A 19,095-nucleotide genomic window follows, 5' to 3' on the forward strand; every position below is an offset into this window, starting at 1 on the left:
TGCAGAGGACCCGTGTTTGGTTTTCAGCACCCACGTGTCAGTTCACAACGGTCTGCAACTCCAGTCTTGGGGGATTTAACACTCCTTTTCTGCCTTCCTGGACACCAGGCATGCACACAACTACATGCAGACAAATGCTCATAACCAAGGAAATAAAACGTTTAGAAAGATTGTTTCATTTTTAATTACACACGTGTGTACGTGCACATAAATGCAATACCCTCAGAGACCAGCAGGGGGTATTGGATCCTCTGGGGTTGTAAAGGGTTTGATGTGGGTGCTGGGGACAGAACACAGGGTCCTCTGCAAGAGCAGTGTGTGCTCTTAACCACTGAGGCATCTTTCCAGCCTCCCAATGGAAAACTCTTCTAGGGTGCCAGCCTTAAACAAAGCCCTGAGACAGTCCTCCTCACTGGGCTCTCATATCTTCCCGGCTTGTTAGATGCACCTCTGTGTATCTGTTTATGTCAGGTGTTTTGGTCACGTCAAGTATTCGAGCTATACTGCAGGCTTTCTGGGTATTTTATTTTTTATTGTTCTCTTCCTCCTTCCTCCTCCTTCTTTCCTTCTCTCCCACCCTCTTTCCTTTCATCATCATCTTCTCTTTTTATTCTCCTTCTGTTTTCTCTGTGTAGCCCCGGCTGTCCTGGAACTCACTCTGTAGACCAGGCTGGCCTTGAACTCAGAGATCCACCTGCCTCTGCCTCCTTAAAGCTGTGCGTCACCACCGCCTGGCTTTTTCTTAGTGTTTTAAATACCAGCCTCTTTTCCCCATCATCCACCTATCTGGCTGCCTGGAAACTTCATATTCTTCCTTGAATGTGCCCTGTACTATCTCTTCCTGTGTGAAGCACCTTTCCACCAGCCCTGCAGAGCTGGCTGCCTTCTCTCCTGTGTACCAGTCTCCAGACCATGCCGATTTACCTGGCTGTGGTATGGCAGTTGTTTGCCACGGACTGTTGGTGATATACCCCAGGTCTCACTGAACTACCTGGCTGAGAAGATGAGGTTGGACGGTGTCCTAGTGACAGTGTCCTAGTCGTCATTCGGTTGCTGTGAAGGGACACCGTGACCATGGCAATTTATTAAAAAAGATCATTTAAATAGGGCTGGCTTTTAGTTTCAGAGGCTTAGTCTCTTGTCGTCAGGGCAAGAGCACGGCAGCACGCAGGCAGACACGGGTGCTGGAGGAGTACCCGAGAGTTCCATATCCAGATTGGCAGGCAGCAGGGAAAGAGAAACCCTGGGCCTGGCCTGGCTTTTGAACCTACTCCTGGTGACACATTTCCTCCAACAGGGCCACACCCCTAATCCTTGTCAAGTAGTCCACTCCCTGATGACTAAGCAGATTTATGCGCCTTTGGGGGCCATTTTCACTCCAGCCACCATACCTAGAGCAAGGTCCCTGCTTGTGTTTATCTGGGACGCAGACAGAGGTGGGATGGGAAGGTCCAGGCCTCCTGCTCCTGTGAGAGCATGGTGTGGGAGCCTGGGCGTCAGTACCTGAGCTGGGCCCTTGAAGAGGCGGTTAGAAATCCCCGTTCCCTGGAATCACGGTGGACGAGAGAACACGGGTAGCCGCTCCAGCATGGAAGGAAATGATCTTTCTCCCCGCTCGTAAGTCATTAGTGCTTCAAAGACAATCCCAACTTTATGCGATGGTTTATGTTAGATTCTAAACAGAAACTGTAAACACAGCAGATTCGTTAAATGAACCCAATTAACGAGAAGCCTAGCTGTTCTAGAGATGGTGGAGGTGATGACGGTGATGGTGGTGGTGGTGATGATTTTCTTGTTTGGTATGTGTTTGTATTTGTGTCGCGTGCGTGCATGCCTGTGTTTGTGTGCAGACAGGCGTGGTGGTGCTATATTAATTGCTGCTCCGTTTCGGTGATAAGACACCATGATCAGAAGCAGCTTAAGGGGGAGTTTGCTTTGGCTCGTCTGTCCGGAGGGAGGATCTATAGGGGAGCCACGGCACCGTGGCAAGAGCCCTAGACCATGACTCTCCTCCCCTCCCCCGCGAGGGGTGGTGCACACCTGCAGTCCTAGGTGTCGTGAGCTCCAGGCCACTCCGGGCTCATCGTTCCAGGCTAGCCTGGGCTACAGCGTGAAAGCCTGTTCGGCTGTCTGGGAGGATGATGCTCTGTCCGCTCCCCGGGGGCCCCACAACCTTCTGAAATCAGTGTTTCACCGTCTGCAGCGGTTTTGCCTACAGAAAGGCCCCGGTGCAGTGCCCCCTGCTGGTGAGTGGCAGCCGACCGCCGGCGTCGTGTCAGTGATGGGTGAAGCGAGTCCGCTTGCTGACACAGGAGCCGGGGGGTGACTCTGAGCCTGCCAGGTCTTTTCATATCACGTCCTTAACGCAGCAGAAAGCCGAACATAGAGGAAAGGAGCAGCTCACGGCTCTCTTTCTCCCCTACACTTTATTTTTCCCTTTTTCTGATACGGGATGATTCAGCGTAGCTCAGCCTGGCTGACTAAATCCGAACACTTTATAGAAATGTTTGTGTTTCTGCCTCGGCCTTCGCTTATTTAACAAGTCATTTGGCTTCAGTCCTCGGGAGCTGCATCCTCCGATCACCGGGAAACCTGATTTGAGCCTCCCCAGAGAAGGCTTAAGCGTGAAATGTTTTAGGAGTGTTAATTTTGTGAAGCAATTAAGAGAGCACTTTAGGGGGACAAAGAGCCCTTTCCTCTTTTGCTTCCGTGGGATGAGTTAGCGTTCGCTTATGCACGTCTCTAAGTGGTCGTGTTAAAGAAAATTAATTAAATCTAAGGATAGATGACTGTTTTAGAATCCCATTTTTAACTTTGACTTCTCCAGTTGCTTGAGAATGCGTAATTATCCGTTTCAGTTTGCTCTTGCCATACGTGGGCTAGGCCTGTCCGTCTATATTGAGATGGATTTTAGCTCCGGGTTTCAGAGACCTCAGTCCATGGGCGGAACATTCTGGCAGCCTTTACCTCGAGGTAAACAGGAAGTAAATCATGAGAGACAGGAAGTGGTGAGGGGTAAGCTACCTCAAAGGCCCCGTATCCAATGATGTGCTCTTGCAACTGGGCCCCCGCTTCTTGTGGTTTCCCGAACTTCCTAAAATAGCATTACCTGCTTAGGATGAAAACATTTAACAGGTGATGCCTGGCATGGCGCTGGAGCCGGGGCTAAGGGCCGTATCCTGGACCCACAGGCAGCAGGTAGAGGGAGACACACACACACACACACACACCAGGCTTGGTGTAGGCTTTTGAAACCTCAAAGCTGATGACAACCTCCTGTAGAAAGGCTACACTTCCTAATCCTTTCCAAACAGTTCTAATAACTGGGGATCAAGCATTCAGACCTACGATCCTATGGGGGTCGTTTTCATTCAAACCACCACAGGACCTCTGGAAGAGCAGTGTATACTCTTGACCGCTGAGCCATCTCTCCAGCCAGAGATACTGTCTCGAAAAGCAAACACGCCAGGGGTGGAGACACACGCCTTTAATCTCAGCACTCAGGGAGGCAGAGGCAGGTAGATTGCTGTGAGTTTGAGGCCAGCCTGGTCTGTGAATGGAGTCCAGGACAGTCAGGGCTACACAGAGAAACCATATCTCAAAAGACACCCCCCCCAAAAAAAAATAAAGGCAAAGAAGAACAAATAAGCGCTGTCACTACCACCACCACCACCACCACAAAATTCCCTGAACGGGGAAACAAACAAACAAACAACAACAACAAAAAAAAAAAACGAAGGGAAAAATTAATTTTTTTACCTTGGTAACATGGCGCTCCCCTGGAGGACAATTTGGCGGGTGTGGGATCAGAATCTCACTTAGCATGCGTTACACTAGCTAGCAGAGGAGGGAAGACTGGGAAGTGAGTAAATGGGGGATGAAACTCTCCTCAGTGAAGAACAGAGAAAGCTACCCGGAGAGAGATGGGAACCTGTATTCCTCAAGCTTTCCATCACTGTAACAAAGTATCTGACACAAGCTACTTACGAAGAAAAATGGCTTGGACAGGAAGCGTTCTCAGGCTCCCAAGGCTTCACTCTCAGGGCTTTTAGGAAGTGTTTGGATCTTCAGGATTCAGACATAATCCACAGATAGATTCCTAATCTGATGGTGTTACATCCGGGCCAGCATAAACAAGGCATTTGGGCCGTGTCAGAGCAAGTGGGCCACCGGTGTTTGTCTTATTTCTGGTCCTCTTGGTTTGCTCATTGGCATGGTCTGAGCGGCTTCTGTCTCTGTCTCATGTTTCTTACTGTCTTGGGGCCAATGGAGCCAGACAACCAACGGCTGGAGTCTCTAAAGCTGGAAGCTCAAATAAGTCCTTCCTCTCCTGATCTTTTTCTGAGGGGAGGCAGAGAAGGGTGTGGATTGAGGGGAGAGGAGGTGAGGGAGGAGAGAGTGGGGGATGGGAGGAAAAGGAAACTGCACTCCAGACGAAATATATGAGAATAGTATAAAAAAAGGAACCTTTTCTCCTTTTAAATGGCTTCGGGGAAGGTATCTAAGCCGTGAGAACTCTGGCTGGGGCCAAGGGAGCCTGTTTACCTTAAACACGGGACCATCCAGGTTCAACTGGTGTGACTCCGGCTCTGTACGAGGATCCCTCGGCTGCATCCCCTCACAGTAAGCGTGTGAGAGAAGAGAAGGGCGCACCTGGAGCCGGAAGGTGGAACGAGCAGGGTGGGGGAGGGGGCTGAGGACGGGCTTGTTCATATGTATGTGCTTCTGTGTGTATATGTGTGTAGGAACACGTGTGGAGGTCAAGGGTCAGCTTGCAGGGGTTGTTCTTCTCCTTCCACCGTGGGGGCCTGGAGACTGGAGGCAGATGGTCAGTCTTGGTGGTAAGCGCCTGTATCCACTGAGCCGTTTTGCTGGTCCCAGATTCTACCACCTCCAAATGGTACAACAGCCCATGACCCCACAAGCCATAAGATAGGATTTTTCAAAAAAAAAATATTTATTTAATTTTTATGTATATGAGTGCTTTATCTTCATGTTTGCCTGCAGGCCAGAAGAGGGCACCAGATCACATTATAGATGGTCGTGAGCTACCATGTGGTTGCTGGGAATTCAACTCAGGGCCATCTGGAAGAGCAGCCGGTGCTCTTAACCTCTGAGCCATCTCTCCAGCCCCACCCTCCCTGTAAGATAGGATTCTAATAAAAGTGAGTTTTCTGCTGATTAGAACTAGCCACAGTTACAAGACTCTCACGAGCAGCTTCAGGAGAGACACGGAGGACTAACGGTGTATGACCATTTTACAGGGTGCATAACCATAGGGTGTCCTGCTGATTTCCGATTTCCCTCTTATTTCTGTCTGCGTGTATGAGGCTGTGAACGGAAGCTCAGCCGCTTTACCCACCTGTTCTTCTTTGAGAGCTGCTTGGCGGTTCTCCCAGAGGACCACAGCTGCTTGCGCACCCATGATTGAAGGCCCGTCTCCCTCTGTCGGGGAAGGCGTTCCTCTGAGCACAAGGCTTAGGGAGGGGACAGCTATGGCTTCTCCCATTAAGGGGCAGATGGTGTAAGACCTGGGGTCTCACAGCTCAGGAGTTCAATCGCGCCCTTCCCAGAAACTCCCCCAGACCAAGACTCGTTGCAAAAGCAAGAGGTTTATTAACCATTGTACAACGGGGTCACCCTTGCTGCTCAGCAAAGAGTGGCACCGGGAGACAAAGGCCTTTAGGTTTTTAAAAGAAAAATTGTGGGAAATTTGAAGTTTTAGTTTTGGCAATTTAGGATTGGATGAGGAAGCTACAAAGTAAGATAATTGGTTAGTCTTAGGTGCTCAAGCTTGGCCAGTCCTGCCAAGTGTGGATGCAGCTGCACTTTAAGGTGGGGGTGGTTAGCTCATCCTTGAAGATTAGGGCTGCGGGCTCTTGGCTGGAGGTCAAAAGCTACTCAGAAGAAGTCTAGGTTTGTTGCTAAGAAACGCTATCTCAAGGACAAGGGTCTGGTCATTCTTTTGCTGAGTGAAGGTCATTGCTTGCTTGCCCCTTTTTTTTTATATCTGTCCTCACAGATAGGGTCATATTCCTTCACTCTCTGGAAAGGTACTAAGAGGTTTTAGCTTAACCTGGACCTAAAACTCAAAACTATAGGCTTTAGAGGACATATAGGTTACAAAGTTAGCCTAACCCTTTCAACGGCACTTGCTGAGCTTCTGCTGCCTGGCCTTTCTCCTCCATCCTCCTCCACCCCTTTCTCACTTCCCATTGGTTCACCAGCCCTCTGGGATGCTCCGATAGCAGCTACAGTGAGTGCCCGTCCGGACCGCAGTTCCTGCCTCTCAGTGTTCCTTCTTTCTCATCACAAGTGTGGTGCCCAGAAGCAGAGCCTCCAAGGGGCGGCTGACATTAGTAGCCAGGAAGGGGCCCAAGATCTACAGCAGGAGCTTTTAACTCCCAATACTGTTTGAGGATTAGATAACAAAGCCCCAGTGTCTCCAGAGTCTCTGCATGGCCTCTGTAAGGACTTTCCTGGAAAAGGCCCCACCATGAAGGCCAGTTCTGATTAGAAGCTGTGGTAGTGAGAGCCGCCTGCAGCCCCCATTCCCCCATTCCTTAGCTCTAATTACTGCGTGTCTGCTTCCTGTCCAGGATGCTCAATCTACTTTTTGTTGTTGTTGTTGTTTGATTTTTTTGAGACAGGGTTTCTCTGAATAGCCTTGGCTCTCCTGGACTCACTTTGTAGGCCAGGCTGGCCTGGAACTCACAGTGATCTGCCTGCCTCTGCCTCTCTGAGTGCTGGGACTAAAGGCATGCACCACCATGCCCAGCTATTTCTCTCTCTCTCTCTCTCTCTCTCTCTTTCAGTCAATGCATTATGGAGGATTAACTAGTTGGTGGTGTGCTCAATCATAGAGGAATTACCTTCTATCACGGAGCCGTTTTCTTAAATCATTTATTTGGTTTCCATATGCGTACACGGCAATGAGGGAATGTTTTACAACCTGTGATTTGAAAGGAGGGTTCTACTCTGCTTATGGGTGGAATGCTCACAGAAGAGTCTGCGATTCTATTCCTGGTAGAGAGTCCTCATAGAGAGACCCAGTCCATCCCTGGGGATGCGGCCAGCACAAAGCAGCAGGCAGAGCAACAGCACACTCCCTGACCAGCTTCATCAGCTCTCCCTTCGGCGGGCACCCTCTGCACACACCACTGACAGCACGTACTTTCGGGTGCCGAGGTGAATACACTATTAACTGTTCTTAATTTGCGAGTATAAAAGTGAGATACTGTTTAAAAAGACCAAATTGACACAAAAACAAACAAACAAAACAAAACAAAAATCAAACAACCAAACAAATAAACAAAAAAACCCCACACCAAAACCCAAAACAAAACAACCAACCAAAAAACCCTCAGTGGGTTGGAGAGCTGGCTCGGCGGTTAGGTGTGGGTTAGGTGGGGCTCCCGTGTGCCGGAGATACACATACAGCAATAAATAAGTAGATAATCTTAAAGCCTTTAAAAGGAGACGTCACAAGGACAAAGAACAGGAGAGACGAAAATAGCAACACTTTGGGAGTTAGGAAGCATGGGGACGAGGGAGATGGGGTCGGTGGTGCAGCCCCAGAACAAACCTCTGCCCTAAGCTGGTGGGAAGAGTGGAGAAGGGTGCCAGTTTAGGGCAAGCCTTTCTCCCAAGGCTTGGGGAGAGGCAGACTGAAGTTGGAAGCGAGTCTAAAAGCAAAATCCTTCCGAAAGCGGCCTCAAGTCCAGTCAGTGCCCAGAGCCTCCTGGTCCTGCCAGCAGGGGGAGCAGTTCCGACCTGGTGGGAGGCGGAGATCCAGGGCCCTGATCACAAGCATCTGCTTGTCTCCTCCCTCACACCAAGGCTCTCACAACCGATGAGCTGAAATCCTCACCGTGGACCGCCTGCTCGGCATCCCGGCCCAGCTCCATGGACCTCCCTCCGTCCTCACCTCAGCTCCAGCGCGTGGCCGTGTCATCCCGGAGATCCCATCCCTAGTGCACACAGGTTGGGAGTTTCTCCTCTTTGACTTATCGTGTTATTATTATTATTTTTTCTGTGTGTCTGAGTGTGGTGCACGTGTGTGTGCATGAATGTGAAAATGAATGAGCGCGTGCACCCGCAGAGGCCGCAAGCGGTCCTGGGATGACCCGTGGCGCTTGTTTCAGGCACCTGTGCGTCCCTCAATATGGCTGCCGGGAGCCGAACGCAGGTTCTCTGCAAGAACACTGTGATGGCGATTCTGGTTTTGTTTTTCGAGACAGGGTTTCCCTGTGTAGCCTTGGCTGTCCTGGACTCCCTTTGTAGACCAGGCTGGCCTCACACTCAGAGCCATCCACCTGCCTTTGCCTCCCCCAGCTGGGGCTACAGGCGAGTGCCACCATGCCCGGCTGTGATGGACATTCCTGGCGTCACCATGACCGCGTCTGGAATGAACTGAAACCCAAGCGGATACATCTGTGAGGGATTTCCTTGATTAAATCATTTGAATCCTGAAGACCCAGCTTTAATCAGGATCCACCTGCAATCCAGATACTTTGAGGTGAGAAGATCCGCCTTCAATCCGGGCCACTCCTGCTGGCCGCCTGTATCCTGGCCGGGGAAGAAGGAAGCTGGCCCTGTCTTTGCCTGCTTGACCTCGCTCTTGCCCACAAGTCCACTCCTTCACTGGCATTAGAGCCTCCTGCACGATTCTGGTGTATGCTGAAGACCAGCCGAGACACCCAGCCTCAAGGACTTAACAACCACCGGATTCTTGGACATTTCATTGCTAGACAGACATTGTTGGACTAGCCGGAGCCCAGCCTGTAAGCCATTCTAATAAATCCGTTTTCTCTTCCTATCTGATATGTATACATTTCCATATGTCATTCTGTCGCTCAGTCAGTTCTGTTCCTCCAGAGAACCCTGACTAATGCAAGCAGGAAATGCTCTTAACCACTGAATCATCTCATTTCTTCCCTCTTCCCCTCCTCCTCCTCCTCCTCCTCTTCCTCCTTTTTCTCCTCCTTATTCTTCTTCATTTTGAGTATGGACTCTGGGCCTTTTGCATGCCAGGCAAGTGCTCTACCACTGAGCTCCAGCTGCTGGTGGGTTCTGTTATTGCTCTGCCACTTATAGACACCCCAGAGCTTCCTGTTACAGAGGTAAACATTTTGAGACAGGGTCTCACTAAGTTGCCCAGGCTGGCTTTGAAGACTCTCTACAGCCCAAGCCGGCTTTGATCTCACTCTGCAGCCCAGGCTGGCTAGGGATTTCAGATTTTCCTGCCTCAGCCTCCTGAAGTAGCTGGCAGCAGTCTGTGCCAGCAGGAGGTGTGGCTTCCCCCTGGTTGTGACCTTCACTTCTGTGACCCCTAAGCACGTGCTGGCTGAGTCACATCACAGACTCCGAGCTCCGTCCGTCACCGTGACAATCCTTGCACCTGCCAATCTCCCTGCGTTGTGGCCACTTACAAACTCCCTCCCGGGTTCCATGCTGAGCACCCGTGGGCCCATTATCTCCCTCCTGTCACCACCTTGGTCCCTGGTTCTGTCTCTGCCATTTCCTTTTGCAGCTCAGCACTGGAGAGGTACCCACTTTGTCCCTCCCCCCTCCCCCAGTGCTGTCAGGGGAGGGTGCCTCCTCCTACTATAGCTGTTTCTTTGGTGACATCAAGCTTTTCTCTTAACGAGTTTTCTATTCTTTTATGAGGCGCTTGGTGCCATTCCCAGAGTCTCATTCTCATCTTCCCCGGAGGGCCGCCCCTGTTACGGCTGCTGCTGAGCGCAGCGCAGGCGGCGTGGGAGGTTCCTCCCTTCTCTGCCATAGTCTTCAAGCGAGCCTGGGTGTGGGTGATCACACAGCTGCTGAAGGCCATGGGCTGTTTCCCAACCACACTCCCCTTCTCAGGGGACTTCCGTGTTTATTCCTCTCTCTTCCAGGCTTCTTTCTGGTTAGAGAGGATTTAGCACATCAGGGTCTGGAAAATCTAGATTCGATGAGGTCTTCCCATAAAACATCTTCTTAGGCCAGGTGGAGAGAGCCAATTCAAATGGAAAGGATGGCACGTGTTTGTGTTTATGAATCCGCCCCCCTCCCACCTCCCCAGCTCCTAAAACAGATTCTAATGTTTGGATCATTTTCATGACTCTCAAAATGGAAAAGCCCTTGGGGGTGACAATTCCTTCATGAGATGAACTGAGTCCCCGGGAAGCCAATGTCTTATGCCCGACCTGCGACTGGGAAGGTTATGAGTAAGACCTGGGTTGTCTCATGTGGGGGTGTCCATCCATCTCTCCTCCCTGGTCCTTCAAGGACCCGAGTGTGCAGAGAGACCCGCATTTTTACTTGATCATCATTTTGGGGAGCTAGGGAACCGTTTTGCTTACCGATGACATTCGTGCCTTTAATGCATTTTAATTTGGTTATTTTTATCCTGTTGTTTGTCTTCTGAGACAGGTTCTGATTAGATAGCCCTGGCTGGCCTTGAGCTTGATGTCCTTCTGCCTTGGTCTCCTGAGTACATCACCATGCCCAGTTTGTACACCTCTTTGAAAGCTGTTTTTAAAGCTTAACTTCATTATAATTGTGTACGTGTGCGTGTGTGGTAGGGAGTGTGTACATGAAGTGTGTACATGAAGTGTGTTTTCTCCTTTCACTATGTGCATTCTGGGGACTGAACTTAAGTTGTCAGATATTAGCCTATAAAGCTTTAAAAAAAACCTACATCAAAACTGTGTGTGTGTGTGAGAGAGAGAGAGAGAGAGAGAGAGAGAGAGCATGCATGCATGCCAGAGTACACATTTGGAGGTCAGTGGGCAGGGACTGGGTCTCTCCTTCCACTGTGTGGGTTCTGGGACTCCAATTCAGGTTATCAGGCTTGGTGACAAGCTCTTTTACCTGCCAAGCCACCAAGAAATGGTATATGCCTTTTAAAATGTGTGCATAACAAATAGCGAACAGAGAAGCTTTGAATCTTTTATAATTATTGCTATGAACAAGTGAGAGAATCTGGTTGTTGAAACCCGAAGCCATTTGGGATTCTCAGAATTTTAGAGACTGGGAAGACTGGGGGGGGCTGGAGTGTTGTGGGGTTTTTCCTCCTGAGCTCCCGGAATAAGGACTTGTGCAACTCAAATTATGTTTACAAATACCTTGGCCATATAGCTAGGCTCTTCTCTGACTAGCTCATAATTTAAAATAACCAGGCTCAAGTCCAGCCTGGTCCATATAGTGAGATTCAGACCAGCCAGAACAGCACAGTGAGACCCTGTTTCAAAAAAAAAAAAAAAAAAAAAAAAGAAATTTTGAAAACTTTTTAAGGAAGTGGGGATATTGGCACATGCTCTATGCTGCCAAGTTCATAAGTGGTGCCGTCCTGCCATTTTAAGGAGATGGATGACCTTCTCCCTCACAGGCCTCAGCATCTGGGTGCCATTACGTAGGGAACTAGGCTTCAGCACGAGCTGTGGTGCTGACATACCGTGTTCAAACCGTAGCAGCCCTGACTCCCATCTTCCCCGGCATCTTCACCATTCCTGGACTCTCAGACACAGCACATAGACTCACCTAGAGCCGTTCCTGAAACTTAATTTGGAAACATCTCAGGGGCTGATGAGATGTGGGTGAAGCCCCTGCTGAGCAAGCTTGGGGGCCTGGGTTTGGATCGCCAGCACCTGTGCGACGAAGAGTGGAAGGAGACGCACACCTGCTTCCTCGGTGCTGGGGAGTGGGCAGGTGGATCCCGGAGGGGTTTGTGGTCTAGCCAAAATGGCAAGCTCCTGGTTCACTGAGGGGCTAAGTCTCAGATAGATAAGGACACAGTCACCTCCCCAAGGCTCAGAGACCATGGAGGAAGAGACCAGAGCAAATGAATGTGAACAGAGGGATGGAAACAAACCAGGCAAACGAAGAGTGGTGGTCTGAGTGGCTATGGCCCCCTGTAGACCCTTAGGGAGCGGCAGTATTAGGTGGCCTTGTTGGAGTGGGTGTGGCCTTGTTGGAGGAAGTATGTCACTAGGGGGTGGGCTTTGAAGTCCACATGCTCAAGCCAGCCCTCTGCTTGCTGTCTGAGGGCTCAGATGAAGCACTCTCAGCTCCTTCTCCAGCACCCTGTCTGCCTGCACGGCCACCATGCTCCACCCCCTGATGATAGTGGACTAAACCTCTGAACTGTAAGGCAGCCCTGATTAAATGTTTTCCTTTGCTGAGGTCATGCTGTCTCTTAGAGACCCTACACAAACAAACAAACAAACAAACACAAAAACCACCACCACCACCAAAACCCATACCACTTTGGGTGTTTGGTTATATAGCAGGATAGTTCTCGGGTACTCAATACGGGGGATATTAGGTTCATCCAAACTCATTCTGCTCTCTGGTATTCTTATTGTCTGTTGCAATAGTATGTGAAAAATGAGGGGCTGAAGAGATGGCTCTTCAGTTAAGAGCATGTACAGCTGTTGCAGAGGACCTGAGTTCGAGTCCCAGAACCTAAACCTTGCGGCTCCCAAACAACAGTAACTCACAGCCATATTTGAGGCTGTGCTCTATAGGGGTTTCCAGGCCAGGCTGGTCTATAGCCGAGCCCCTGTCTCAAAAGAAAACCAACATAAACAAATGTAAAATAATAGTCATTTAAGAGGCGCACCAGAGGCCAAAACAAAAGCTCGTGGAAGACATTTATAGCCATGCTGGCGACAAGATCTCCCGCTGATGGGCAGAGACAAACCAGTCAGAAGAGATTTAGGGTTGTCACTGTGTGTGGAATGAAGAACCATGGAGCATTCTATCGGATGCTCTGAAGAACAGTGCCCAGGACAGCAAACAGATGCCATCTGGAAGAGCCGATGGGCACGGTGGGGAGGGGAGCCGAAGTCTGAGGCTGTGATCATTGACCGCCATCTGAAAGGCCCAAAGGACCTGAAGGAGACCCCTCATGGTCCCCTAAATCATCCTTTCCAGGATGGGGCCACACCAAGGAGCAGCTTTTGGGGATGAGAATTAAACTGAGCAGAGCGGAGACAAAGGCAAGCCATCCAGGTGACCATGCTAAAGGGGCCGATCCAGGAAATCCCAAAAAGCAAACTGCCGTGTTTCTGAAGGCTGCGAAAACCCAGAAAGGCAGGAGTGCTGTGAAATTAGAAAAGCTACCTCGAGGCCCTCTTTCTTTTAATTTTTCAGGAAAATTCATTTTACACAAAAATGAGCAAGCAATTGAGGTCAAACCTCATACCTAGTTATTATTTGTAAGAAGAGATTAAAGAGTAGAATTACATCCTTTTATACAATGAAAACACACACAGCACATGACCACAGAACTCATCAAAACGGCGAACTTCTTTGGTGTAAGATAAAAGTCACTGAGAAACTTACCCGAGCTGTGAAAGAACGTGAGTCGGAATTAGAAAGGCAGGCAGGACTGAGGAAAGGCTGACAAGAAAAGTTTAGAAATGAAAACTAAGAGAGAAAGCATGTAAGTCGAACAAGAAGATAAGCGATGACAAAACAGGTAGAGACGAATGGTTAAAAAATGTCAGTGAAGAAAAGAAGACGGTAATATTCTATGGCAGGGGGAGAAGGGTTGGACATGGACAGAGATGATCCAACAGAGAAGAAGTAAGAGCTGAGCCAGCAAGATAGCTCAGTGGATAAAGGAGCATGGGACCAAGCCTGACAACCTTAGTTCAAATCCCAGAACCAACCTGACAGTGACGGAAGGAAAGAACTGACAGCTCAGAGTTGTCCTCTGACAGCAACATGTACTCTGTGGCATATGCCCATAGGGTCGGACACACAGCGAATAAATAAATAAATAATAAAGAAATGTGACATAAAGAAAAAAAGAGAAGAGTCTCTGCAAAAGAAAAACCGAGGCAAGGATAGAGGATAAATAATAAAAGTTATTATTATTATTATTATTATTTTTTAACACCATCCTCCTGAAGTGAAATTGCACGGTGGAAGGGTTCGCCGGGACCTGAGAACACCGGATACAGACAGCGCCACACCAAGACGCATTCCGGTTAAATAGCAAGACTTGAAAGGGAAAACGGTGTTCCCTTGGCTATCTAACAAGACCCAGTGACTTAGGTGAGAAAGTCAAATCGCTGCGGTGTTTACAGCACTAATTCATGCCAGAGGAAAATAGAACAGCCCAACTAACATATTCAGGTAGAGGCTGGAGATGGCTCAGCAGTGAAGAGCACTGGCTGCTCTGGCAGAGGACCCAGGGTCAGTCCCCAGCACCCACACAATGGCTCCCTCCAGATCAAGGGAATCTGATGCCCCCTTCTGGCCTCTGCAGGCCCCAGAGCAACTACTCATACACATGAAATAAAATCAAAATCTTAAAAAAAAAAAGATATTCAAGCAAAAAATATTTAAGGAAAAGATTTTTTTTTTTTTTTGCCGTCAATAAGAAATTTACTTATTTTAAAAAAATCCAAATGCTGGCATTGTCCAGAAAATTTTAACAGGTTTATTTATAATTGTTATAAAGTTGAACTGTTGAAATGTGTTCACTGAAACATTTTGCTTGCATTAATGCTTTACATCTTGCATTTATATTAAAAATTCACACACAAATGAAAATGGAAAAACTGCCAATACCTGATTTCTGTCCCCTATTTTTCCACTCGCAATCATATACTTAGGTACCTTTTGACCCCGTGGAAAAAATATCTAACATTCAGAACTACTGATAACAGGAAGAAGAGGAAAAAAATTTTTTTTTTTTTTTTTGAGAATGAAATGTTTCCCCTCATAGTGGACTCTTAAGCACGCTCTCCGCGTATGCGGCGTGCTAGCTGGATATCTTTTGGCATAATTGTTACACGTTTGGCATGGATAGCACACAGGTTGGTATCTTCAAAAAGGCCAACTAGATAGGCCTCACTTGCCTCCTGCAAAGCACCAATAGCTGCACTCTGGAAGCGCAGATCTGTTTTGAAGTCCTGAGCAATTTCTCGTACCAGACGCTGGAAGGGGAGCTTGCGAATGAGAAGTTCAGTGGACTTCTGATAGCGTCTGATTTCACGGAGTGCCACAGTACCAGGCCTGTAACGATGAGGTTTCTTCACCCCTCCAGTGGAGGGCGCACTCTTGCGAGCGGCTTTTGTAGCCAGTTGTTTCCTGGGTGCTTTACCACCGGTGGATTTGCGGGCAGTCTGCTTTGTACGAGCCATGGTAAGGGCACCTCCTTACTTACCCCCCTTCTCCTTGGGCTGGAGCTCGGCGAGCGAGAGGCGGCGCTGGCGTTAGAGAGTGGCGGCGGCGCGGCGACGGCTGCGAACACCAAGATTTTTTTTTTAATCCAGGAAAATAGATTTTCAAGTATAAAGATTATTAACAATTCCAATAATTAAGAAGACAGAGCTTCTGTGACCCTTTGTTGAGGGGTCTGCTAGAAAAGCACTTTCTCTCCTTCCATCGTTGAGGCCCAGGGACCGAACTCAGGTCCTCAGGCTTGGTGTCAGTGTCCCCAGCCATCTCAAGAGCCCACAGATTTATCTCTTAGCCTTGGTGGCAGCTGCAAGGTTCCGTAGTTTTGCTTCTAAGTAATAATTTATTTTATACTAAAAAAGTTGAAAACGATAGGGAAAAAAAGCAAAGATAAAGTGACTTAAAAACGCATAGAAGGCTTTCACTCCGTGTGGTTGGTTGGTTCAGTTAGGCCTCTGTCTTGCTGGTCGGAAGTTCCACAGACTCAACGGCACGATTCACATCACCGTTTCCTTCCGCAGTGGGCTGTTTTCTTTGCCTCCTGGGTTAGTCAGCTTCTTGGTCCTGTGACCAAAATGCTTGCGATAAACGACGTAAGGGTGGAAATGTTTATTTTGGTTCACGGTGTCCGTGGCTGGGTAGTGGATTGGGTGGGGGTGGTATTTGTCTTACTCTTCTAGGTCACGGTCAATCACTGAGGGGAGTCGAGGCAGGAGTCGTAGGCAGACACTATGGAAGGGTGCTGCTTTCTGGCTTGCTCAGGCTCATGCTCAGCGAACCTCACAAAGCCCAGTACCAGCTGCCAGGAGAGGGCGCCGCCCACAGTGGGCATCAAGACAGTGCCCCACAGGTGTGCCCATAGGCCAATCTGACCGAAGTAACTTCCTGTCCATTTTCTCTTAGATGACATCTCAGTTGACGATTTTCTCAAATGTCAACTGTGTCAAGTTTGCAGTTAAAGCCAAGTAGGATGCCTACGCCTTGTGAGAGACGGAGAGCTGTTATCTTTGCATTTGTTCTAAGGATATGCCTTTCAAGGTACCTCCTGCAGGTCTGGGGATAAAGGTGGTAGGTAGGGCACTTCCCAGCAAGGCAAGAGTGATTAGTCCCCAGCAGCATAAAACCCAACCCAACCCAACAAGACCTCATGTACAGAAGAAGGCAGGTCAATACCAAAGAGTGAAAAGTCCTCTTTTGGGCCTCGTAGTTGGTATTTGAGGTAGACGTCTATAAACTTATTTTTGTGGTATGCAGGTAAAGCAGAGAAGCACGGTGGAATTCTGTGGGGGACCCACGGAGTCAGGGGCTCTGGCAGGCTGATGAAATTTATGGCTCTATTAATCCCTTGTTTTCTTTTATTTAAAAATACTTATTATTCACGTGTGTACGTGTGCATGGACGGTGTGTGTGTGTGAGTAGTTATGTAAAAATGCCACGCACACAAGCGATCTTACATGAAAGAGGTTTATTGGATGGAGAGAGATAGATAGAGAGAGAGAGAGAGAGAGAGGCATGGTGGGGGGAGGGGTCGCCCTGACAGAGAGAGGGGAGAGAGCAAGAGAGGACGAGAGTGAGAGAGGGGGAGCGGCAGGTAGGTCACTATGTACCTGGCCCGGAAGGACTGTCCCTAAGGGAAGGCCAGTTGAATTGGCTGCACAACATATCGGTGCGTGTAAATGTACATGCAGGTGCCAGCGGAGGACGGAAGAGGGTGTCAGATCCCCCGGAGCTGGAGTTACAGATGGATGTGAACTGCACACATGGTGCTGGGGACAAACGTGTCCCTCCTCCCTGCTGAGCCGCCTCTCCCACCCCTGTTTCATTCACTTATTACTTGTTTGTTTCATTAGACTTATTGGTTTGTTAAGACAGGGTTTCTCTGTGTAACCCTGGATGTCCTGGAACTTCCTCTGTAGACCAGGCTGGCCTCAAACTCAGAGATCTACCTGCCTCTGCCTCCCGAGTGCTGGGATTAAAGGCCGGAGCCACCACAAGCTTTATTTATTTTTTAAATACCAACTCAAGAAACCAGTTTTGGGGCCTGTAGAGATGGCTCAGTGGTTAAGAGTACTTGCTGCTCTTCCAGAGGTCCTGAGTTCAATTCCCAGCACCCACATGGTGGCTCACAACCATCTGTAACTCCAGTTTCAGGAGGCTTGGCCTCCAGCTGGTACTGCACACACCAAGGACCCATACACGCTCTCAGGCAAAGCACTGATACACACAAAACCCAAACCAACCAAATAAAAAATCACCCCCAACAAAACGTCCAACTTTTTTTGTTGTTTTGTTTTTTGTTTTTTAGAACATCTGAATTTTTCAGTCCTTCTTTACAGATTACCTAGACCACTTTTGATTAAGAAAACTGTAGAAAGTTAGTAACTGCCACAGGCGGTCGCCAGATGGTGGCACGTGTCTATTTTCCACAGAGTCCTGCTTTGCGGGGTATCTGAAAGCACTGCTCCGGGTCTCTGCTCAACTTGCTGGAATCACTCATGGCAGATTTTAGTCCACAGGTCGCTTTTCCCCATATTTCTTTGTAAACTCTTCAGCACTCTTACAGACTTTTTTTACGGTCCTTAGAGTATTCTTCAGCTAGGTCAGCCGGGAGTGGGTGCTCGGGGGTCGTTCACCAGTGCTGTGAGCGACTGGATTACTCGGTCAGTCGTGGTGGCTGGCTTCCAGTTTTCAGCCTGCCCCTTCTCGTCGACGAGAGGGTGGTGGGTCTTTGTTTTAAATGTGATCTTGGGTGGTTTGAGTGGATACTCTCCTGGAAAGCCGGTTTCAATTCTGAAGGCCCCCATAGCATACGGAGGGTTGTCCCTCATCAGCCTCCTGCTGGCCGCCATCTTGGATCTAGTGCTGCTGCTTTCCCCAAATCCAAAAACCTCAACTTTTAAAAAATGGGTTTATATGAAAATTTGAATTCCAGAGATTTCCTCCTCCCTTGCTTCTTTTGGCTGAAGTCTTTGAAAGGCAGTATATTGTTTTTGAATTATGGCAATTAAAGACATACCCTGAATGGTTGCTTCTCCCACGCAAATACCTTACAAACAAACAAACAACAACAAAAAGTAAGAGATTTTGACAGAACTGGGACACGGCAAGCAAGCAAGTCAATTAAGGCTGTCTCTCTTTTTATTTTTTTCTTCCGAGAGCCACATAAACGTTGTAAAAGCGCCACATATTTGAGCCGTTTTAGCAGTTTTCCATCTGTTTCTGTTGTCTCAAGAAAGAAAGACAGTTTCTGGGGCAGATCTGGGAGCTGGGGGTGACTATCAGGACATCACAAAGTTTGGGATGGTCCCACCTTGCCTGGGGAGTTTGGGTCAGGACCCTTCTCCTGGGTTCACGTTGCATCCTTTTGGTGTGAGGACAGAAGCCCAGTGCATGCTGGGTGGACGGGAGGAGCACTGTGGCCGCCCTTCGGATACAGTTTCCATAGGCACCCGTGTCTTCTTGGCATAAACAGGCTGTCGCTGAATGCACAGGAGATTCCATCTTCTGCTAATATGGCTTTTGGCAATAAAGCCATTATCTCAGAGTGTCATAAAAGGCACCCTGGCTCCCCCCTCGCCCTCTTTTCTCATCTGTTGCCTGCCCAGCAGGGAGTTTATTGCTGTTTAGAACTCTGATTGCGGCAGTAAGTGGGTAGACAGACCTCTGAGGTGCTGCCTGCCACCTGCCATTCAGGGTGACTGGAGGGTGTTTTGGTGGTAGAGCCCAAGAGTCGGTAAGAGGAGTCGGTTGGCGAAGACCAGTGTGACCTGTCTGGCACTGTAAGAAAGTCGAGACGGGTGTAAAGCAGAAGTGAGGAAAGGAATGTCCAGTGAGGAGTGAGCTGAGGCAGCATTGGAGGCTCCAGGACTGTAATTCTAGTCCTGAGGCGCCCGAGGCGGGGGCGGGGGCAGGCTG

At 48.9% G+C, this 19,095-nt stretch overlaps 1 protein-coding gene and 1 pseudogene across 1 annotated transcript; both read right to left on the reverse strand.

The window, feature by feature from the left end:
- Nucleotides 1–14,414: 14,414 nt before the first annotated feature.
- On the reverse strand, nucleotides 14,415–15,253 carry LOC110551330 (histone H3.3A). The gene has a single exon (XM_021641847.2). The coding sequence runs from the start codon at nucleotides 15,141–15,143 to the stop codon at nucleotides 14,733–14,735; it is 411 nt and encodes a 136-aa protein (XP_021497522.1). The 5' UTR covers nucleotides 15,144–15,253; the 3' UTR covers nucleotides 14,415–14,732.
- A 2,410-nt stretch (nucleotides 15,254–17,663) lies between these two features.
- Nucleotides 17,664–18,029, reverse strand: LOC110551489 (ubiquitin-conjugating enzyme E2 L3-like; annotated as a pseudogene).
- Between the last annotated feature and the right edge of the window lie 1,066 nt (nucleotides 18,030–19,095).

The sequence above is a fragment of the Meriones unguiculatus genome, chromosome 14, assembly GCF_030254825.1.
Source record: "Meriones unguiculatus strain TT.TT164.6M chromosome 14, Bangor_MerUng_6.1, whole genome shotgun sequence".
NCBI lineage: Eukaryota > Metazoa > Chordata > Mammalia > Rodentia > Muridae > Meriones > Meriones unguiculatus.

Coding starts and splice junctions, on each gene's coding strand:
- LOC110551330 (XM_021641847.2), bottom strand. CDS start 15,143: ATGGCTCGTACAAAGCAGACTGCCCGCAAATCCACCGGTGGTAAAGCA.